This window comes from Hevea brasiliensis, chromosome 6 (assembly GCF_030052815.1).
Source record: "Hevea brasiliensis isolate MT/VB/25A 57/8 chromosome 6, ASM3005281v1, whole genome shotgun sequence".
Lineage (NCBI taxonomy): Eukaryota > Viridiplantae > Streptophyta > Magnoliopsida > Malpighiales > Euphorbiaceae > Hevea > Hevea brasiliensis.
The window spans coordinates 105,217,920-105,241,943 of record NC_079498.1 but is presented as its reverse complement, the minus strand read 5'-3'; the positions used below and the strand labels follow the sequence as shown (position 1 = coordinate 105,241,943).

Genomic DNA, 24,024 nt, shown 5'->3' with positions numbered 1-24,024 from the left:
GGGTTTTGTCTTATGCATGGTTGAATGTGCCGTTCAAAAGTCTAGTTACAGGGAGAAATGGAAGAATTCTGATTCCAAGTTTTCCTTCCTTTTTTTTAGGATAGAGTTCTGATTCCAGGTTGATTGCCCAAAGAAAGCCTCATTCATAAATTGATATTGTATAGCTTTAATTTTTAGATTAGTTTAAATTTAGAAATAATTAATACCCTAATCAGATAATTTTTTTGATTTTCCCACTAATTTCATGGCTGCCTTGCTTTGCCCTTGCGTGGACAATCACATATATGCATAAAGGGATCTTGTAGGATGCTATTTGGCTTATGTGATATCTATATTTGTTTGTGTGTCTTTTATTTTTTTTTAATATAAATATTTCATTATTCTTACATTTAAGAATTATTTTTCAAATAGAAATTAATTTGATAGTGAATGCGAGGGTATTTTTTTTATACACATATTTTATGGGTTTATGCATGATTAAAGAAAAACTCTAGAATTTATTTGAGATTGAAATTAATTTAAAAAAAAAAATTTAAATGATATTAAAAATAATATAATAGAATTATTATGATTAAAAATATGTTAATTCTAAATTAAAATTAAATTTTAAATCCTTTCAATAAGTAATTTTTAAATGAAAACTTTAACATAAAATTAAATGAAACATAAAAGTATATTTGAAAAAGTTATCATATTTAGGAGGACTTATTATGAGGAGGTAGGTGTCCAATTAAAATTATTTCAATTGAGAAATTAATGAATATATTCGGTGTACATGTATTATTTTTTATAAATATAAATGTTATTTTTTATAAATAAAAATATTATTTTATTATATTTAAAAAAATATTATTTTTTAATATTTTTAGTGCATTCGTTTTAATGGGTCAAAATTTCGGGTAGTAGTGGATTACAAATTACCAAATCACACCCATGGACCCCCACACCGAATCGCAACAAAAAATGTCAGCTTTAAATGAATCATAACGATTAAATTAATGGCCACCCACCCAAGTCGTTGCCTTTTTTATTATAAATACATAATATTAAAAGTATAACTATTTTTTTTTTTTTAAATTACACATATTATTGCATGGAAACCCATGAGCAAGTTATAATTTCAAGGCCAGGCCTGATTTACATCAACTCAATATGCAGACCCAATAATAGAAGCCCAAGACTCTTCCCCACTATTACCCTAAGCTAAATCCGATCAAGAAACCGAAGACATTCTCAACGCTGCCTAAATAAAAAAAAAAAAAAAGAACTCATTTAATTTAAGTTCAATTAATTTGTGTTATTCAATGAGCAACAAACAAATAATATGACAATAAAACAATTGATGATTTTTAACCCAATTGCAATGTATGAGTTCACTTGATATTATTATTTGAATTGATATTAAAAATATTTATTAAAAATTTTAAATTTAACATATTTTAATTATAAAAATTTTGAATTACTAAAATAAATTCTTTCTATTTTTTTTTTTTGAGGGGAGGCCAGAAAATTATAAAATTGGATAAAAAATTTCATTCCAAAATAATATAAAAATTAAATATAATTGTTAAAAAATTCAAGTGTATTATTATTATTTTTTTTTATCAAATTTATATTTGAAATACAAGAATTCAATTGAATAATTGATGGTGATGAAGATATCTTACCTTCGCTTGCTTGTCTCTCCCATAAACCCACATTTTTCATGCATCGTTACAATAAATTAAATCATTTATTTCAAAAAAAATCATTTAAATATTTCGTTTAGGCCAGCAAATTCAAGCGTTCAACTGCTCTTTTTACTTAAAAAAAAAAAAAAAAAGGCCCTGCTTTTTTTAATTGCAGGTGTTTGGACTTCGTCCCGACCGATAACGATTATTTTCATTTTGAACTTGGCGGGGTTTCCTCAAAACCCTAAACCCCTGCACCTCCTGCAACACTTTTTTTTTTTTTTTTTTTTCATATTAGGGTTTTACTACATCCCTCTCATGCAAATCCTTGACATGAAAGCCGTAAGGTCATTCTGCACACACAAACACTTTTTCTTCTTAAACCCCACCAGAACCCTCAGGCCTTTCTCCCTGCATCACCGTCAATTCCATCCCACCTCCCATCGTTTCTGCGCCGGAGAGTCCGCTCTTGGTTCCCACTCCTCCATAACCGACTCTGATTCTGGCGAGACAAGGAATGGTAATGGTACTGAGAGTGCCCGTCAAGTTTGGAGTATTTATGGTTCAGTCTCGTCGAGCATAAATAAGGGCGATGAGCAAGAATTCAAGCCTGGATTGTCAAATTTCTCAACGGAATTTGTGGGTACCGATGTAGAGACGACTTATGGGAGCGCAAGAAAGGGAAATTTGAGTGAAGGGGACAGTGTTCATTTGGACTTGGAGAGTTCTGACGAAGAAATAAACAATTTATCGAAGGAAAACATTTATAGCGGTTTGAAGACAGAGAAATTGAGTGATAGAGACAAAATCCGGATGGGGTTAGTGCATTATAGTCATGAAAATGAGGATTTTCTGAACGAAAAGAGGTATGGGGGTTTGAAGAAGACCGATTTGCTCAAGGAAGTGGGAGCTGGGAAGATAGTTGGGAGTAGAAAGAAGGGAAAGAGTAAAATTATTTATGTTTGCGAGAATTGTGGGTATGAAGATGGGCAATGGTGGGGAATCTGTCGAGAATGTCGCCTGGCAGGAACAATGAAGCAGTTTATAGAAAGGGATGTTGGGAGTGCGGGTAAAGTAAGTGGGATGGGGGTTTCTGAAAATGCAGTGCGGTCTTGGCTACCACAGAAAGTTGGTGACGCACAACCGTTGAAGTTGAAAGATGTGAACCAGAAGATGGATCAGTTGAATTGGAGGATTCCTTTGTAAGTGATTGCCTTTTCCATTTAGCTATTCTTTTTTTCTTTTTTGTTGCTTGGAAAGAATACTGGACCCCTTATTTTGTTTTTGTTTTGATATGTAGTCATCTTAACAAGACTTAGAGCTGGTTGTGAGGGAAAACAATCTAAGTTTTGGTTTTCAAGGAAATTTGAGGCCACGTTAACTGAAAGAAATTATTGTATTAGGCTTGGTTGGGTGTAGTTTTCTGCTTTATTTAGGGAAGACCAAGGGAAGGGACTAGTAAATTGGTTGGCGACTTCTTAGTTGAGTTTTCATTTCTTATTGCTTATCTCTATTTCTGATGCCTTCTTTTCTCTTTATTTTGTTATCTAATTTACTGTTGTTTTATCTCTGGAAACCTGGCTTTTTGAATCTGGATACTAAAGATACATAAGGATGGCCCCCTTTTGTTAAAAGAAAAAAAAAAAAGATTTACAAGGATTTCACGGAATGATTTATTTTAAGCAAGGATGTTTGAGATATCTATTATGAACAGAATCAGCCCTCTATCTGATGGCTCTGATGGCGTATTTTTACTGCCCAATAGTTCCCATGGTTGGTTGTTTAGGATTTTATCATTTATGACAATTCTTGCCATGAACTTTCATGCTGTGCATTGGGACATTATTTCCATGCTTATCATTAAAAGTAACTGCAAAGTCCCACGCAAGCATTTATTTTTTGTTTTGCAATGGAGAATTACAGTGACTTTAGGCTTTTGCTAAAAACGTATCTACAACAGCAACTTCTTTGGATTATAATACAGAATTTTATACCATGATCTTATATAAATACATTTCTTAAGAGGGATATAAATATGCATTCTTTATCATGCATATAAATTTTGTGGGATTGTGATTCAGGCCTGGACTCTTTGGAAGTGAAGTTGCTAGGGTACTTGGTGGTGGTCTTGTTCCAGGTTTGGCCAGATTTACTTTTAATTACATTCATTACTGCTTTAAGATATTGCTTTCTTGACTTGGTCTTTTCAGTTTCTGAATCTTTATCAGCTTGAAGTTGGTAGAAGCAATGCAGCATTCTATTGAAATAGAAACTACCATCTTTAAACCTGCAAGCTCATTTTTATCTTGTGTTGTTAGCAATTTGAAAATATTATATTTTTCCTTTTCTTTTTTATGAATTGGAAATTTCCAGCTTTGCAGCAAGCAAAACAGTGCCAAAGTTTGAAAGTGAGGACAATATTGGAGTCTTTGTTTTAATAGACATGCATTTTTTTTTCCTTCTCACCATGGTACTCTGTAGTTTTTAAGGTTTAACATAATACGAGTCATTTCATTAAAGGATCAATATTTGACCTTTGGTGATTCATCTTGTTGAATTGATGTTGTTGTTCTTCTTTTCATGGTAAAACATTTTTACAGTAGTTTCTAAGAAATGCAACGCGCCAGCTGTTACATTTATCAAATCCTTTACTTGTTGGTGGATCTAACAAAATATCCTTCATGTTTTATACTTTAATCATGGTCTTGTGCTGTTATATATATATATATATATATATATATATATATATATATATATATATATATATATATGAAAATTAAATTTATTCAATAGAGAAAGTAGAATGTAGCATAGAACAAAACAACTAGAAACAACAGTAAGAAGGAAAGTTTTTTGATTCTTTGAATTGTTATGAATATAATTACTAGAATATGAAATTACTCTGAAGCCTTCATTTAGTCACCATGAACAAGAAATTAGGAATGAGAATCAGGGCTTCATTCCCATTCATTGGAGTTTTTGGTACACTGGAATGAAAGCACAAGAATGGGAGACCAAGAATAAGAAGACTTCCTTCCCTCTTTTAAATACCTGCACAGGATCCAAGAAGAGAGAGACCAGGAATGGATAAAAGACAATTCTCTTCACCTTTCCCTAATTCCTCATAACTAAATATGCCTAAGCCTTTATTTCCTTGGTTCGTTGGGGTGGATGCAGGGCCTGGGTATTGAATCCATGTTGAATGTTAGGTTTTGGCTACTCATACTATCTTTGACCCTGCTATTTTGTTCAGCTAGTGTTTAATGAAGTCTTTTAAAAGTTGTTTTTTTTTTTTTTCTTTTTAACCCTGTTTTGTAAGAAGTGGATAGCTCCAAGCTTATTTTAGCTGCATGTCCTTTTATTTGAAGGTTCTTTGATTTTGGTTGGTGGTGATCCTGGGGTTGGCAAGAGCACCCTATTATTGCAGGTATAAGTTGTTTGTTATATATTTGTCTAATATGCTTTTACTTTGCACAATTCTTGACTTTATTTCCTTTAATTTGTTCAGGATATTTGCTTCTATCCTTCTGTTTGATCCCTAATTATCTTTTTATCCACCCTTCCATACCTCTCTTTAGTGTTCATCTGATGCCTACTCTTTTGAATTTGAAGATTGCTGCAATAATTGCTGAAGGACAAGACATAGGCAAACAAACTCCAGTTGTGTATGTCTCTGGAGAAGAGGTTAGTGTTTCCTATTTTCTGATTTTCATATGCCAAAAAGAAAAAAGAAGAAGAAATATTCCATCTGGCTTCTTTGTTAATCCAAATAGAGCTTCAAATGCAATTTCAATTTCTCACTATTTTAGTGAGGTTTTTAACCTAATTTCGTTCTTAAAATTTTTTAGCCTTGCTAAAATGAAAGGATGTTTCAAATGAAATTTCAACTTCTCATTATTTTGGTTAGGTTTTTAATCTAATTTCTTTTTTTTTTTTTTTACCTTGGTTTAAAATGAAAAGATGTTTTAAAATTTTAGGGATCAACTCCTCATTTTTTGGGGATTATATAAATGGCTCCAGTTAGTTCATTCTTGTGTTATTTTCAGAACCTACAGTTTAGTTGCCCTCCGATATTTGACTTCATTGCTTTTGAAAAGTATCAACAAGCAACTACATGTTTGTTTTCAACGTGCAAGTGCTATCTCACTTCCCTTTCTTGTGGCAGAGTATTGAGCAAATTGTTAACAGGGCCGACCGCATAAGGATTGGAGTGGAGGAAATATTTTTGTATTCAAGTACTGATATTGAGGTAATTATTTTGTAATTATGCTAAATGGATTTGTTGGTTATCATTTTACCTTTCGCTTGTTATCATTTATTCTTTGTGTTTATGATTTCATATTATTGCAATTTGCAACTCCACTTTGTTTTGAATCATGTTACTGGTTCAGGTATTATGTGCACTCAGTCTGTACTTTTAAGCGTATAATGAATCTATTAGAAGAGTGTTCTATATAAGAAACTCAAAGGTTTATTGTGTGAAGCTTATAGTAATAGCTATAACTTTCTTTCTTTCAGGACATATTAGGGAAAATTCAGCCTCTATTCCCCCGTGCTCTAATTATTGATTCAATTCAAACAGTTTATATACAAGGAGTCACTGGAAGTGCTGGAGGATTGTCTCAGGTTGGAAAATATCCTACCAATATAAAATATCTGACCTCATTATATTGAGCTGGATCATTTAGTCTATGGGCATTCTCTGTGTCAACTCTGATACTGAACCCAAGATATTTCATAATTTTAGCTAAATAGATTTGAATTTTATGGCATGCAAACGCTGCTTCAGCGTTTGCTCTTTTTCTTTGTTGTATGGGAAACATTAAATATATTAATTATAAGAATGTATTTCTACTAGGAAATATGTTACATTTAATCCTATCTGTTAAGTACTCTTAAATTTAAATTCAATCCTCTTTTCAATTGAAGCTATTGACAGACCAGAAAAACTCACCTGATATATTGGCATCTTTCACATGCTTATCTTCTTCAGCTTGTTAACAGAAGAGGTGCAATGCTTATGCCTATTAGAAGGGCATTATCAATAATATTGTGTATAACTTTTCATTAGCAATACCCTCTCTCAAACAATTGCCATCTCATTTCTTGTCTCTTTAAATATCCTTTTCCTTTTATTTTTAGTTCTTCTGAACATATAAGCAGCAAATGTGTGTTTATGCATGCACATGCGCATGCATGTGGGTGATGAGTTCAGGACAGTATCATGAGTGTTGCCATTGTCTGGATCTGTGACAGGTTAAGGAATGCACATCAGCTTTGCTGCGTTTTGCCAAGAAGACAAAAATACCAGTTCTTTTGGTGAGCATTGACTGTCTAAAATGCATTCAACTATTTCTCAATTTTCCTATAATGTCTGTAGAATTTTTAAATTGGAGTTTTACAAAAATGAGTGGGAAAAAATATTAAGTTGTTTATACATATCAACTTCTGTCTTTACCTCTATTGTTTATTTCATGGTACATGGAAATGCTCTGTTATGTTCACGAGTTAAGGATCGCGTCACGGGTCTATGAACTATAAAATCTCCTTCAGAACTTGTAGCTTTACCCTTGTTGCGATTCTTCCCTCTTGTAGAACCTATGATGACAGACTGTGGACTCGTCGGAGGGAGCCCGAACCTCAAGACTCGTTGAAAGTGAGAGAGCCTTAAACCTCACTGAAATTTTAGAGATAATTTTCGATGGTTTTATTCAATAAAATTCTGCCTTTTTATAGCAAGGCTTACACAGCAAAAGGAATCCATAAAAAAAGAAATTCCTAACTAAATAGGAATACAATTATTTAGAAAATATCATAAAGAAACTAATCCCTAAAATTACTCTTCCAGAATCATTGACTCTAAATTAAAAGATAATATTTGATTCCTGAAATCATGCTGTCACATTAAGCTCTTTTGCCACTGATCCTGCTGGTCCCACGTCGATGATAATTCTGCCCAACGAAAGCATCCACAACATTACTCCCCTCCTGAGGAAAGAGCTTGTCCTCAAGCTCAAAAGTAGGATAAGCATTCTGGAACTGATCAAGACTCTCCCAAGTGGCTTCAGAAGGTGGCAAGCCTTTCCATTGAACAAGTAATTCCCAAGTACCCTGATTCAGTCTTGCACAAAGAACTACTGCTGGAATTGGAACAAGCGGAAGACTAGGAACCATTGTAGGAGGAGCTCCCTTGAATGGTTTAAGGAGCGAAATGTGAAAAACATCATGAAGTCGACTAGAGGAAGGAAGCTCTAGTTGATAAGCAACTTCACTAATTCAACGCAGCACTTTATAAGGTCCATAAAACTTGGGAGATAGCTTAGTGTGTTGAGTATTGGTAATTGAGAGACGTCTATAGGGAAGGAGGCGCAGCCATACCCAATCACTTGGCTGAAATTGTAACTCACGATGGCCCTTATCATAGTACTCTTTCATTCGAACTTGTGCTTGTTGGAGACGTAAGCGTATTTCCTCAAGAACTGAATCACGATCAACTAAAGCCTTATCAACAGCATCTACTCGAGAAGAACCTGAATCATAGGATAGCAGCTTGGGTGGTTCCCGTCCTTACACCACCTGAAAGGGAGTGGTTCGTAAAGCTGAATGGAAGGAGTTATTGTAACAGCATTCAGCCCAGGAGAGCCAATCAACCCAGCTTGTTGGTTTGTCACCCACAAAACATCTCAAATACATCTCAATCGTACGATTGACAACCTCTGTTTGACCATCCGATTGAGGATGGTTGGCAGAAGAAAAGTTCAGCTTGATTCCACTTAACCGAAATAATTCTCTCCAAAAGTTACCAGTGAATACCACATCACGATCACTAACAATGGACTCCGGTAACCCATGTAAACGAAAAACATTGGAAAAGAATGCATGTGCGACAATTACAGCAGTGTAAGGATGTGAAAGGGGAATAAAGTGAGCATATTTAGAGAACCGATCAACCACAACAAACAAGACTGACTTGCCTTTCACCTTAGGTAACCCTTCCACAAAATCCATTGAAATATCAAACCATATTTGTGATGGAAGAGCTAGAGGTTGCAACAAACCCGCCGGATGTAAATTTGAAGTCCTTTGTTGCTGACAAACTAAGCAAGACTCAATAAAGTCACGAATATTAGCCTTCATGCCTTTCCACTAAAATTCACTGCGAACTCGATGCAAAGTTTTTGTATCCCTTCATGTGTACTATTATGTACCCCTCCAATGATAGTATGAATCAAAGGGGAAGTAGACTGAAGATAAATACGATGACAATAGAGAATAAGTCCATTGGAGACGGACCAATCCGCTCCTAATTCCCCATCTTCCACTTGACGTCGCAATTGACAAAGAGAATCAGTGTTCTTGATTTCACTCCGAATATCATCCAGCAACAACACCATTGGTTGTGAAATAGCAAACAAATTGCCTATCTCTTCATCTCGGCTAGAGAGAGCATCCGCTGCTTTATTGAGCTGACCCGCCTTGCACTCCACTCGAAAGTCAAAGCTGAACAATTTGCTAAGCCAATGTTGTTGAGGTGAAGTAGTTAGCCGTTGCTCCAGCAAGTATTTCAGGCTATAATGATCTGTTTTGATAAGAAATGCCCTTCCCCACAGATATGGGCGCCAATGTTGCACTGCCTTGGCTAAACCAATGAGTTCTCTTTCATAGGCGGCCGGCTTGTGATGTCTGTCAGCTAATTTTCGACTGAAAAAAGCAAGAGGGTGACCATCTTGTTGAAGAACTGCCCCAATACCTACTCCAGATGCGTCACACTCTACTACGAACTCGGCATCAAAGTTAGGAAGCTGAAGTACAGGTGCTTGTGCTAGTGCTTGTTTTAGTGCAACAAATGATGCGGCTGCTTCTTCACTCCACTGGAAACCACCTTTTCTTAATAAGCTGGTCAAGGTTCTTGCCAAGCGACCGTAATCTCTGATAAACTTTCGATAGTAACCTATCAGTCCCAAAAAACCACGCAGAGCCTTGACCAAATGTGGTTGAGGCTATTCAGTGATAGTTGAAATTTTTGTAGCATCAACCGAAACACCGGCGGCACTGATTACGTGACCAAGATAGGCCACTTGAGTCTCCCCAAAAGAACATTTAGATCTTTTAATAAACAAATGATGAGAATGAAGCAATTGAAACACCATATTTATATGTTGTAGATGTTCATCCCGTGTCCTGCTATAAACTAAGATATCGTCAAAGAAAACAAGAACAAATTTTCGAAGGTAGGTTTAAAATACCTCGTTCATCAATGCTTGAAAAGTTGATGGGGCATTCGTCAGGCCAAAAGGCATGACTAGAAATTCGAAGTGACCATGGTGTGTTCGAAAGGCTGTTTTCTCCACATCCTCCGCAGCCATACGAACTTGGTGGTGACCAGATTTTAAATCCAATTTGGTGAAGTATCGAGCCCTATGGAGTTCATCAAGTAATTCATCGACTATTGGAGTCGGAAACTTATCCTTAATTGTCTTGGCATTAAGCTCACGGTAGTCTACACAGAAGTGCCATTATCCCTCTTTTTTTTTTTTTTAACAAGCAATACTGGAGAGGAAAAAGGAGAATGACTTGGGCGAATGATTCCTTGATGAAGCATTTCCTCACATTGTTTTTCGATCTCTTCCTTCTGTAGGTGCGAGTATCTATAGGGTCTGACCACCACAGGTGCCAAACTAGGAAGCAAGAATATTCGGTGGTCACAAGATCTAATTGGAGGTAGCCCTGTAAGATCATGAAACAAGTCTGTAAACTGCTCCAGTATACCACCCAAGCTAGTTTTTGATTCTCCATTCCCATTCAATAGATGAACTTTAGGATTATGGTCAGGTTGAAGTCCTTGTAGAGTAACTTGTTTATCCCCCAATTCAAAATTCATAGTAAGAGTTGCAAAGTTCCACCATATTGGGCCCAACGTCATACACCTAGTACAACATCAAATCCAGCCAACGGTATTACATATAATTCAAGAGGAAAAGTTTCACCTGATACTTGCAAAGTCTCACTGCAAGTCCCCAAACTTGGTATTTTTTGACCATTTACCACTGCCACCTGCCATCCATGCTGTGAGTTCAGGGGTAGGCCAAGTCGTTGAGCTGCAATTTTCCTGATGAAGTTGTGGGTACTTCCAGAATCAACCAGCACCGTAATTGGGCAGCCCTTGATGTTAGCTAGCCATTGCATAGTTCTGGAATGTTGAAGACCTGTGATAGCATGCAAAGAAATGGCTGGTTCCTCTATGGTTTTGTCCCCTAACTCCTCATTCAACTCCCCATCATCTTCTAGCTCTAGCCAAAATAGTTTCTTACATTGATGGCCAAAGGTATATGGCTCATCGCAATTGTATCATAGCCCTTTCGTCCAGCGATCTGCCATTTCAACTTGCGATAATTTTTTAACAAAGGGTGTAGAAACACTGCCTACGCTAGGGGCTATCACTACTGAACCTGATGTTGCCTTGTTTCCGGATGAAGTAGGTGTTACAACTGAAGTCTTTAGAGTGATCCAAGGAGTACGCCGGACTGTACTAGCCCGTATTAATTGCTGTTTCTTTTCAAAGGCACGAGCAAGACTCATGGCAGTTACCAAATTAGAGGGTTTTTGCATCTCAACATCCACCCGAATGCTTTCTGACAATCCTGCAGTGAAAAGATCCACTTGCTGATCAATTCGAACGGAGTTGGCACTAGCTAGCAAACTCTGAAATTGTTTTTGGTACTCTTCAATCGTCCCTGTCTGCTTCAAATTAACTAGTTCTCCGAGGGAGTTTCCTCAATGGTGGCCCAAATCTCAAGTTGCAAAACTCTTTAAAAGATTCCCAAACCAACCTCGGTTCTTCTTGCTCTAGCCTATAAAACCATAATTGTGCCTCTCTTGTCATATGAAATGCGGCAAGACTAACCTTCTTAGTTTCAGGAGTTTTTTTATTCAGAAAAAATTGGTCGCAACGATGTAACCATCTGAGTGGGTCATCTGAACTGTCAAACATTGGAAAATCCAATTTGGCATATCTCGAAACCGTGCCACCACCCTTTCGAGATTCAGATCTATCATCAGATCCTGAAGAACCATTCGGTCGAGAGTTGCTGCTGCCTATCCCTAATTTCGATCCTTTTCCATGGCTGCCGATAATGTTACTCATGAATTCCCGTAGCTGTCGAGTTAATTCATGGAGTTGTGCCTCTACTTGTGTCACTCTGGCGGCATTCTGCTCTTGTGATTCACGGATAGCTCGTAACTCATTAGAATCCCCCCATGACGTTTGGCTTTGATACAAAGTTGTTATGTTCACAAGTTAAAGATTGTGTCACCGGTCAATGAACTATAAAATCTCCTTCAGAACTTGTAGCTTTACCCTCGTTGCGATTCTTCCCTCTTGTAGAACCTATGATGATAGACTTTGGACTTGTCAGAGGGAGCCCGAACCTCAAGACTCTTTGAAAGTGGGAGAGCCTTAAACCTCACTGAAATTTTAGAGATAATTTTCGGTAGTTTTATTCAATAAAATTCTGCCTTTTTGTAGCAAGGCTTACACAGCAAAAGGAATCCATAAAAGAAGAAATTCCTAAGTAAATAGGAATACAATTATTTAGAAAATATCATAAAGAAACTAATCCCTAAAATTACTCTTCCAGAATCATTGACTCTAAATTAAAAGATAATATTTGATTCCTGGAATCATGCTGTCACATTAAGCTCTTTTGCCACTGATCCTGCTGGTGCCACGTCGATGATAATTCTGCCCAACGAAAGCATCCACAACATGCTCCCTCTTATGATGCATATGTTAGATGAATGTGAATTACTGGATCACTGTTTCAGTAGTTACTTGTTCAAAATCTGCATTTTTATTCTCTTTTGTTCTTTGGAGTTTGGTCTCTTCATAAGCAGAGAAAGTAAGAAAATAATTTTAATGGTTACTCGATGGTCTCTCTCTTTCTCGAGGTTTTAGATAACAGTGATTGTATATTGGTTTTTCGTCCTATAGTCTGGCTGTTAGCCCCTATTACAAGCCATTGCACTATGAATGCGCCATTTTCTGCAAGCTAACTTAAAAAAAAAATAAAAAGAAAAAATGATAGTTCGTAATGTGACTGTTACACTTTGGCCATGACACACTACAAAGGCCATAGAGTGACCAGGGTCATAGGCCACAATTTAAACCCCTGATTAATGTTTATCTCTCTCCAATTTCCCCACAGCAATATCTTCAATGTACTTTCATATCCCAAGAATTGCCCATTTATCAAACCCGAAGTTTTGTTTTGGCTTTTTTTTTTTAATAGTTTTATACATTTCTCTCAAGTATAGAACTAGCAACAATTACATAGTTATTAAAGGCGCGCCTCAGGCTCCAGGCTCCAGTCCTAGCGCCTCTACAGGAGAAAGGCGGGCAACATTCACCAGGCCCTCGCCTCATACGCCTAGGCGTGCGTCTTGTTCGAGGCGCAAGGCTAGAAAGACGCGCCTTTTTTATTTCTACATTCGGCTAGTACTTCCATTGACAAAAAGCACTACCACCCAACTCGAAATTTGTTGATTTAGAAGTTTTCAAAATTAGTATTGTTGGTGATAACTAGTCACCAAAATCTCATCAAACTAACATACTCAGGATTACAAACCTCATATTTTCATTATTAACACTACCACTCATTATCTTTTTCAAAAAAAAAAGTTAATACTCCTTAGTTCTTAAAGGTGAGGGAAATAATGAAGATATTGATTTTGAAGATGAATATTAAGAGGATGAAACTGTAGAAAAAGATGAAGAAGATATAGTTACTTTATAATTTCTTAACTTCAGTTATGAAAGATTAAAAGACTATTAAAGTTTTAATAATTTAGTACTTGAATGCTTATTGGTTATTATTATTTTTAGTTTTATATTATTTGAAGTTTAATGGAATATTCATATTTATTTTACTTTTATTATTTTTTTATTTTGCGCTTCATCTCACTCAGGCGTGAGCCTTGGCCTTGCGCCTAGGCTCTAGGACCCCTTGGCGCCTTAGTGCGCCTTGAGCCTTTCATAACTATGCACAGTTCGGTTCTGGGCCAAGGCTGGGACAAACCTGAAATGGACAGTTGGGTCCCAGTTCCTAGTGATTCCAGTTTGATTGTGGTTGAGGCAATCCAACAGTTAAAATAATTTTTTTGAATTTCTTTTTTTAAGGAATTGGCAGCTTGGACCAGACCTCCAGGGCAAACTGCCAGTTTCAATTCCAGTCTGGTTCAAAGGTGGGGGAGGGTATGGGACTACACCACTACCCTGCACCCGCCCACCCAAAGTGTTTGCGATCTGGTTCGGCCAGTCAAACATGGGCCAAACAAGACTGTGGCCAGCATGACTTGAGTACAGCCTTCGTTTTTGTGGATTCTTTTTGAGTAATCTTTTCCTATTATCCTCAGATTTTTTGGTTGTGTCAGATATTACTGTTCATACTTCTGTTGATCTGTGGGTCTTTTGGTGATTGCTGACTGAGTCTAATGTCTGCTGTTTAACTTGCACAGTAACTAACTCATGCCTTGTGCTTATATAATTTTTTTTTTCACAGATTGGACACGTGACCAAATCTGGAGATATAGCAGGGCCTCGGGTCTTGGAGCACATCGTTGATGTTGTTTTATATTTGGAAGTTGGTACCTTGTTACATTTTGTTTTACTGGATAGTTGGTGAAGCTAGGATTTGGTTACGTTGTAGGTTACATTTTCACCTTTGCACTTAGGCATATAGTCTGCTTTTGGTCCCCTCTTCCATTTAAAGGTGCATATCATGTTAAGATTTACATATGCAAACATAATCAAGTGAGTTTGAACTTGTTTCTGAACTACTTGCACATGAGGGTTTTTTGACATTGATATTTAAACTCCTCCTTTTGGTGGGCCTTCAAACGCAATTTTGCTTTTTTATGCTTAGCATGTGAAACTTACTGATCACAGATGTGTTACACATATCAGGGTGAGAAGCATTCAACTCATCGCTTACTTCGGCCTGTGAAGAATCGCTTTGGATCCACTGATGAGGTGTGCAGTAATGGTGACACTGCAGCTCATATTTATTTGTATTATGGTGAAAATTTGCGTGGATATTATGCAATTTCAGTTTTCCCCTTCATTTTAGAGTTGGTTGATTTGTGTAACTTATGCTGATTACTTATCACGTTACAGTCCTAACTTCTCAAAGAACACCTAATGGTGCCTATTGCTTCTACCCAGTATGCTTTTATTTTACCAATTTAGGTAGCATATGCCTAGGAAACTTTATATTGCGTTTGAATCTTTCTACTCTGAGGTTTCCTTTTTAGTGTTTCTATTCTTAATATGAAAATTGGTACATCTTTGATAAAGCTTTACCATACCAGCCTACTCGAGATACCCTATCTATCTATTGATGGGCATACTTACTTGGTGGAATTTTAGTCCCTCTTGTAGATCTTTCTAGTCCATATTGCTGTTAAGGCGTATTTTTGGTGCTTGCTGTTTATTTTCCAGTGTGGTGCTAAACTTATCGCACCTGGGTCAAGCAGTTACATGAGCTATAACACAGTCTCGTGATGTTTTATAACTGGGGCTATAATTTGCATTAAAAAAATTAAAAAAAAAAAACCTTTTTGAAGAATAATCTCTTCAAAACACCGGAAAGAATGGGTGATGGTAGTTAGTTACTTTAGTTTGCTTGGTCCTTGATGAATTTAATGATTTATGTAAATATTTCATTTAGACGGTGATAATAGAATTGCTTCATGGTTTCAGCTTGGAGTATTTGAAATGTCACAATCAGGTCTGCAAGCTGTTTCAAATCCAAGTGAGATATTCTTAAGTGAGCAGTACTTGGGTTCAGAGATTTTAGTTGGGCTAGCTGTTGCAGTAATAATGGATGGATCTCGAAGTTTCCTTCTTGAAATTCAGGTGCATAGCATATAAAATTTCTTTCTAATTTTTGCAATCTGATTTGGTTATTAAATTTTCTTGTCCACAGTTTTTGCATATTATTATGAGGTAAGCTTGATAATGATTGTAGGGACTAACACGTTTTATGTGGATTAATGATGATGCATAAATCACATTTTTTTTTTTTCTGAATTTTCATGTAGGCTTTATGTGCCACTGGTTCATCAGTTTCAAGGCATGTTAATGGGGTACAAGCTAGCAGAGCTGACATGATTATATCAGTGAGTGATTTAAGGTTTTGGTAAAATTTAGGTGCATGCATGCCATTATTGCGATTTTGTTATCCACACTATATATTCTCACTTTAAATCTAAAACTTCTAGATCATGATGGCAAATTGTATAATTCTGATCATATACATACATATATGCATATGTTAGTTGACTTTTGCCATTCAGAACTGGGGTTACTTCTCTCCATTCCCAAGACCTCATTCCTAGGTTGAGAAATTCTGTGCATGCTTGTTTTAATTGATATTTTTAAGCATATATGTAATATTGTTATTGTTACTACTATGAAATTAGATATTTGCGTACTCCTTATGAAATTAAATATTACAACTGTGTGCATACACACTCTCTTCTTCTCTCTGGATCAAAAATGCATTAATCTTCCAATGTTGTTTCTTCTCTCGTTTGTTTGTAAGCATTTTAGATGCAAACTATTTGCTTAGATGTAGCTTATGAACTGACATTTTTTAATTTCTAATTCATATGTCTTGAATTGCAGGTTCTTAAGAAGCAAGCTGGTTTAATGCTCCAAGAGAACGTAAGTCAATATCTACATTCTACATATCCTTCTACATATCCTTCTCTTTGGAAATATTTTCTGTGTGTTGGTTTTCTATTTGCCTGTTCTAAAAGATACTTGTAAGGCTTGAATTTGGTTTTCCTTTTTCCTGTTTTTAATTTTCATCAAGCTTTAAAGTTTCGAAACAGGGATGACATAAAGATTGGCATCATTGCCTTTTTTCTTAAAGATGGAAATAGAAAATTATGGAAATATACAGAAATGTAGCATTGTACTAGTTGCTGTACAAGGCAATTTGTAGTGTCTTTTTCTTTCATTATCTTCTTCCAGTTTATGGTACTGTCAATGAATTTATGAATATGTGTGAAGGAAGTGAGTAATGTGAAGAAGAAGAGCAGAATCACAGGCAAATTTTCAAGTTTAGACTGAAATATGCATAGTATATAATTTTGTTTAAGAACTTATGATAGAATGCACTTGCACAATTCTACAATATTAACTTTCTGTCTCATTTTTTTTGCGTGGTAGAAAAATGGTTTTAAGTGAAGTATGTTGGAATGGTTGTGATTTTATGTTTTGTTTGCATCAATTTTAGCAATATTGTAGATATTTTAGTTAAAAATCATTGTGATTAACTATTTTTATTCCTTTTTTGCATTAGAGTATCTTTTTAAATGTTGTTAGTGGAGTGACATTGACTGAGACTGCTGGAGATCTTGCAATAGCAGCTGCAATTTGCAGTAGGCAAGTTCTTCTTTTCTTCCTTTTTTGTTTATGATTTTGTATTTTTTTTTTTTTTTTTTTTTTGTAAGACTAGTCATTGGTATATTTTTAAATTGAATATTCACTTTATGTGAGTATTGATAATAATATCGTTTTGTACACATCTGACAATATGATAGACATTTAATATGACGCAATTGTCCCGGTGCAAGCAGCACAAAGACTGTCGCATTTGCACTGTTGCACCTTCCTATCTATGTTCCCTCACATTTATATTTACTGCAATTATCTGCTCCAAAGTTGATGATCCTATCTTCCTTGACATCTCAGTTTCTTGGAGTTCCCTATTCCCAATAACGTTGCATTTATTGGAGAAATTGGCCTTGGTGGTGAGCTACGCACGGTAATTATATAATCTCCATGATTTTTTTGTATACAAAAATCCAAAGCACTGTTAACAATAAGGAATTGCCTTGTAGGACTTAACTCTTTTTTTTTTTGGCTTTGGAAATGCCTATGTATCATTGGATACATTTTCTTTGCTTTCAACCCTCTTGCATGTGAAATTTCATCCCATGGTATATCTGGATTTCCTTTTTCCTCTCATTTCTTATGGATATTAAGTAATTGAAACACACATTTACTGCTTTCAACTTTGGATATTCATTAAAGCTTGAATCTCTATTCAAAACTTGATCTGGTTTGCACCATGTGGGCTGGCTTGCTTGCTTGATCTCAAGTGTTATGGCTCTTAACTCTGAACGGCCTAACACAGAGCAAAGCCCTGGAAGCCTGCCCTTGCTGACCAAAGTTTATGTGACAAGCTTGGAACTGATCATCAAAGTATGGTCCAGCACAGCTTGTTAATTTAATTTGCTGCTAATTCAAATCACAGCTATTCAACCTTGGAATATACTGTACAAACTTTTGCTGTGTTTATAATTGCTTCTACAGGAGTTATTTAAATATTCTGACAACGCACTGTTAGTACTTTCTCATAACCACTGAGGGCAACTTCAGTTCATCTCATTGGACTTTTGCAACCTTTGGACATTCATTTATTCTTTTGATTCACTTTCGTTATTCATTTTACTTATTTTCAGTTTCCCAATGGAAATGTATTAACCCATTTTGATCAACATTTGTTATGATATCGCAGGTACCTAGAATGGAGAAAAGAGTAAATACAGTGGCCAAACTGGGATACAAAATGTGTATTGTTCCCAAATCAGCTGAAAAATATCTATCAACTGTAGGTTTTGAGGGGCTAAAAGTCATCGGCTGTTCTAATCTGAGACAAGTCATTGACACTGTTTTCACGAGACAAAATTGAAGTTGGGAGTATTTTGCAAGATGGACAGGGAACAGGACATTCTAATGCCTTGTATATATGATTTTGTTTATCATCCGTCATCTGAAAAAGCGAATCAAGTATTTGCCCTTTGATGTAGATCTAGTAGCTTTTCCCGTTGCTGGTGTTCCCCTGTGGTATATGATTCAGGGAGACTAGCGTTGCAATTTTCATTTGTAATTTTCTTCAGAAAGGCATGAAAGAGGGCAATCAGGCATGTTAAAATACAAGATCGAGATGGTCTTAGAGATCATACAAGTGTTCGTCTGATGTAATTTATTTGAGTTACTTGCGTACTGATAATAGAAATCTTATATAAATTATGTAAATTTCATTGATAATATATCTTTGAAAAAAATTTGTGTTTGAACTGGTGATAACGGATGAGAGAGGAGTAAGAAGAAGAGTTGCTAGGTTATGTTTTTACAAAAGCAAACAGTTCAAAATTACTTGTTTTGACCACTGATCTAACAACTTTATACGCAGCTGAATGACTTGGAAAAACACGCCTCCAGGGATTAGAATGCTGACTGCTTAGGCTGGTTTACAAATGTTTCTCTGGTACTACAACAAGAAAGAACAAGCCTGAAAACTTACAGCAACTTGCACAAAAACCTTGCGGGAGTTTCTGAAACAGGGTACTAAATAGAACATGACCAAAGCCAGCATCCGAAAAGGATGCTGCAAGAAGTATGTTCTCCACAGCAATGTTACTCAATTTGGCATGTATTGTTTTAAACCCTTTCCTGGGTTGTCAGCGTATCGATGTGATTTTCCCCATTTAGTAATTGGCTCCGTGGTTCTTCATCTACAATGTCTTTATCTTTAATTACTTGTTTAGGATTCACAAAGCTTGGCTGATTTGTTGACGACAGAAGTCTTGCCCACATTCTATCAGTAATTACAACCTTGTTCTGTCTCTCAGTCACCCGCTGCATGATACAATGTAAGGATTAATTCAAGAAAAAAGCTCAAAAGGATCGAGACACAGAAATTGGAACCGATATCATGAGTCAATATGCTAAAATGCAGAATCCTTTTCAAGCTGTGAACTAGTAATGTGGAATTTATCAGCAGGAGACTGAATGTTTTTCTGGAACTAGTTTTGCACCTGAAAGAATCAATGTCAAACAAGGGCCACAGAGGAACTTACATGAAATGGTATGTAAGCATGTCTTCCATTAACAGGGCCAACTGTGAACCCTGTATATCCTGCCATTGCACCATGAATGGCACTGTGAGCTAGTAGAGTGCAGTACACATTGTCAGACGCATTGCTTGGAATAGCACGGATCATGTAAGTGGGATCTGATATGAAAGCAATCCATTAGTGGTCATATTGCTTGTTTCGTAATGGCTATGCATTCAACAGGTATGAAGGAAAAATTCAGTTGACTAACCAATGTATTTGAGAGTTATATTCATCTTTTCCCTGTTTGCAAAGTCATCCTGCAAAAGCAAATTAAATATTTTTAAAAGATGAGAAAGTTGAACAACATGAATAGTTAAATTGTACTGCAGAATTCATACTTTAATTTTCTGGGATATCCACAAACCAACATCTTGGAGTAACTTGTTTCCTGAAGCATCCTGCTGGTCCATAGCACGCATACTTTCACAAAGAAGCTCTTGTCCTGCACCTTCAGCAATTACAATAACCATGTGCCCATGTTCTTTTAGTCTTTTTCTAATGAATTCAAAAAGTCCACCAGGGCCTTCAAGGTAAAAGGGTGATTCTGGAATTAAGCAACAGTCCACATCTCGGCTGGCAAGAGTAGCATACATTGCAATAAATCCTGCATAAGAAATTTATATTAGATTCTGATAGCAAAAGCCAGGTAAATTTTGCATCAGACTTGTCAAAGTGTCAATGGCATTGAGTTCAGAGAAAATAAAAACATATAGCTATACAAGCATCTTTCTGCTCCTAGATTCTAGCCACTAACAGAAAGCATAGCTGTTGAACTGGTACGAACTTGCATTGTAGTATATAGTGATGCAGAACATACCACTGTACCGTCCCATTAACTTGACAACACCTATACCATTCTCAAAGCTCTCAGCCTCAACATGGGCCGCATTAATAGCTCGTTGAGCCTCCTCAACAGCAGTATCAAAACCGAAGGACTTGTCTATAACCTGAACCAAAAAATTACATACGAGAATATTTTCAGTTTGCATGACATTTTGCATCAGAAGCATTGGTTCTATCGAAGAGAATAATACCGGAATGTCATTGTCAATTGTCTTTGGAATTCCAACCACAGCAACTTTGAGGCCACGTCTTCTAATTTCCTGCTTGGAAACATGTAGTACGAATAATTTTTACAAATTCTCAGAAAATAATCTGGAAAAAAAAAAAGAGATCTTTTGACTGCAGACTTGAAAATTACCTCAAAAATCACTGAAGCCCCTCTTTGAGTTCCATCTCCTCCAATTATATAAACCTGAAAAATGCATTCAGTTATCATTCTCATAAACCCACAATTTCTTGCAATGCATTTGAAAATGGAATTATGTCAAAGGACCTGATTGATGCCCCTGTCCTGGATGCTGTCAACTATCTTGGAGGTATCATAGCCTCCTCTAGACGTCCCAAGGATGGTGCCACCACGTTTATGGATATCATTCACAACCTTCGGTGACAGGGAAACTGTATTCCGAGCATAAAAGCCTCTGTATCCTCCCTGTATCCAAAATCTATTATCTTGAATCTAACAGGACAGAGATAAAAGAACAAACTAATAACCAAAACATTTGCTTGCATACCTCTATCCCAAGAACTCTGTTAACACCATACATGTGATACAAGCCACACACTAATTCTCTAATCACTGTGTTTAAACCAGGGCATAGACCACCACATGTTACAATACATGCGTGCACTTCATCTGACTCAAAGTACACCTGAGAATCATGCAATAAATTGTCACTCATCTAAGATTCAAAGAACCAAAATCAAGAAATTAATTAGGCATAAAATTCAAACCTTTTGACGAGGCCCAGCACGTCTAAAGTGAGTTCCTCTTAGACTGTCTTTCTGTACAACAATCTGCATGCATTAAACGGAAAAAACCCACCAAAATCAGAATTAATGGGTTATTAATCACAGCACGAAACTTCTTTAACCCAGAAAAAATTGGGAAAGTCACCTTCTGGGCTACAGTATCATCCGCATTAACGAAATACTGCCTGGTAAAACAGAAACTTCATATTATGAATCAAACATCTTTATCTCCAAATTATCAGTCAAGTTCCAAAATTTAACTTACTTGACAACTGAATAGGAAGGATTGTCTTGTAATGGATTGGGATATGTCTGCATCACGCCATAAAACAAGAATAAGCACCGAAACACATTCTCCAGCCAAAAGAAAAACAAGCTTTTTTTTTTGTTTTTTCCATTTTCAAGAAAAGAGAATATAAGTACAGGGAGATCAGATATGTGATCTGTCAAGTGAGGAACGTCTTCAAGAACGTAGCCATCGTCACCGGTGATGATCTTGGGCTCGTATTTTGTAGAATTTTTCATGGCGTCCTTGGAAGAGCAATCTCTGGTACTAGCGGTGGTAGAATTTGCAGAGAAGGTCAAGAAATAAGGCCTGTGATTGACTGTTGTTGTTGAATGATAAGAGTTTGTAGGATCGAAGCACCGGAACCGCGGAGTTGAGAGTGAAGCTGAGCTTGAAATGGTATCCATTTTCCTTGGAGCGCAAATGAGAGCAGAGAGGGAGGCCTATTTGTAGCCGTTGATTCTACAATTCTTATTATTTTAGACTGCAAAAGATGATAATAATCACCGAAATTATAAGGGAAAAATTCATAAAAGAATACAAAATTGAATTTGGCGGTTTGAGATGGTGCTGGAACTAGAATAGAAGAGGGTGTCCAAAAAAGAAAACAGTAAAAGAAAACAGGGACTCGTTTGAGAGTTTGGCAAACTTACAGATTATATAGAGAATAGACTATGGACTTTTCATTGGCAGCTGCTTAGACCATTCTACCTAAGAATACACCTCAGGCATTGTCAGGAAGGAAAATTGTTTATTCAAAGAAAGTTGGCTCGTAAAAAACAATGATGGATATTCGGATCTTCAAATTCTTACACCCCCGAGGCATAACAAGAGAGATTTTAGTTGCTCGTGAAACATATGTTCTCTTCGTGAAAAAATATGGATTTTATTTTTTTATAAATAAAAAAAATAATATTTATATTCAAAAAGAACACTATTTTTTACTATTTCGATATATTATAAAATATTTTTTTAATTTTTTGAAGTAAAATATTTTATGATTATTAAATCATTAAAATTTCTCTAAGAGCAGTTTTAATCACGTTTATTATAATAATATTTTGCTTAATATTTTTCATTAGAATAATGATCTAGTAATTAAAAATAAATATTTATAATTATAGACATTTTTATGTATAATAATTACTATATCAATTAAAATATAATTTACAATGAGAACGTTATTTTATTATATTAAATTTTTATTATGTAATCATATAATATAATAAAATATACAACATAATTACAATTTCATATAAAGAAGTTAATTACGTAATCATCCACGCGTTTGATTCGCTTTCAAATGTGCCTGCGCGTGAAGCAATGACACTCATTTTAGTCCCACATCCTCCCGGTCGTCGACAGCAACTGAAATAGAACATTAAAAATTATTTGCATTAAAAAAATATTTTTTTTAATATATTAAAATTTAACACTTTTTAATTATGAAAAATACTAAATCAATAAAATAATTTATCAAATTATTTTTTTAATGATATTTAAAATAATATATTTTTTTAATGAAAGAATCCTCCTATCACAAAACTTAATTTTTAAATTTACCAATATAAGTCTTTATTAATAAAAATATAATATTTTATTTTAATATTATAATTGAAACAAATATGTGAAGTGATTCATTAGTGTTTATATATATGTGAATCATATGTTACAAATTAAATAAAATCCCATGAAATTTGAGTGTGAAGAACTCACAAAATTCATTTATAGAAAATTTCCCATTGAAAAAAATAAAAATGAATATATTAATAATCAAGAATCATGCTTGGATTATGATCTCAATTAGTGTATGCTTGTGGCTCATGCTTCATGTTATTCTATGGTGCAATAAGTCAACTAACACCCTCCACAGTATGCACATGTGGTCCTTCATTTTCTAATAATATAAAATTGAAATATTTGGATTAAATTATAGTTTTATAGAAATATAAAAAATTATATTACTCTAAATAAAATCTTACATGTATTTTAGATATTTGAATTTTTAATAATTAATTAATAATTTTTAATAATTTTCAAGAAAGTGGGCTCTTCACCTAGTCATCTACAATGGAAGGCCCGGTTCAAAATTGATTAAGGGGTGGCCCATGGATACAGCCGTTTATTTCCCTAAAGGTACCTAATCTCTCGCATATTTTCGTTTGATGAATTTTAATCATGACTTTTGCTTGGTTGCCAAGAAAACGCTAATAGAAATATGTATAAAAAAAAGGGAGAAAGATGATTGATTAATTATTTGTTACCAATTACTCATATTTAGCA

The 24,024-nt window shown here is 35.4% G+C and overlaps 2 protein-coding genes across 2 annotated transcripts; one reads left to right on the top strand and one right to left on the bottom strand.

The window, feature by feature from the left end:
* The first annotated feature begins 1,825 nt into the window (after window positions 1-1,825).
* On the top strand, window positions 1,826-18,789 carry LOC131168721 (uncharacterized). The gene is made up of 15 exons (XM_058149031.1): window positions 1,826-2,872; window positions 3,752-3,807; window positions 5,039-5,097; window positions 5,283-5,354; window positions 5,836-5,919; window positions 6,189-6,296; window positions 6,927-6,989; window positions 14,228-14,308; window positions 14,632-14,697; window positions 15,427-15,582; window positions 15,768-15,845; window positions 16,354-16,392; window positions 17,036-17,118; window positions 17,428-17,500; window positions 18,257-18,789. The coding sequence occupies exons 1-15, from the start codon at window positions 1,989-1,991 to the stop codon at window positions 18,428-18,430; spliced, it is 2,076 nt and encodes a 691-aa protein (XP_058005014.1). The 5' UTR covers window positions 1,826-1,988; the 3' UTR covers window positions 18,431-18,789.
* Window positions 18,790-18,875: 86 nt separating this feature from the next.
* On the bottom strand, window positions 18,876-22,359 carry LOC110645731 (ATP-dependent 6-phosphofructokinase 6). The gene is made up of 13 exons (XM_058149032.1): window positions 21,879-22,359; window positions 21,721-21,767; window positions 21,601-21,640; window positions 21,438-21,500; window positions 21,218-21,355; window positions 20,977-21,135; window positions 20,842-20,895; window positions 20,675-20,743; window positions 20,458-20,587; window positions 19,979-20,244; window positions 19,849-19,897; window positions 19,602-19,756; window positions 18,876-19,380 (listed from the first exon to the last, which is right to left on the bottom strand). Exons 1-13 carry the CDS (start codon window positions 22,146-22,148, stop codon window positions 19,183-19,185), a joined length of 1,638 nt encoding a protein of 545 aa, XP_058005015.1. The 5' UTR covers window positions 22,149-22,359; the 3' UTR covers window positions 18,876-19,182.
* Window positions 22,360-24,024: the final 1,665 nt, after the last annotated feature.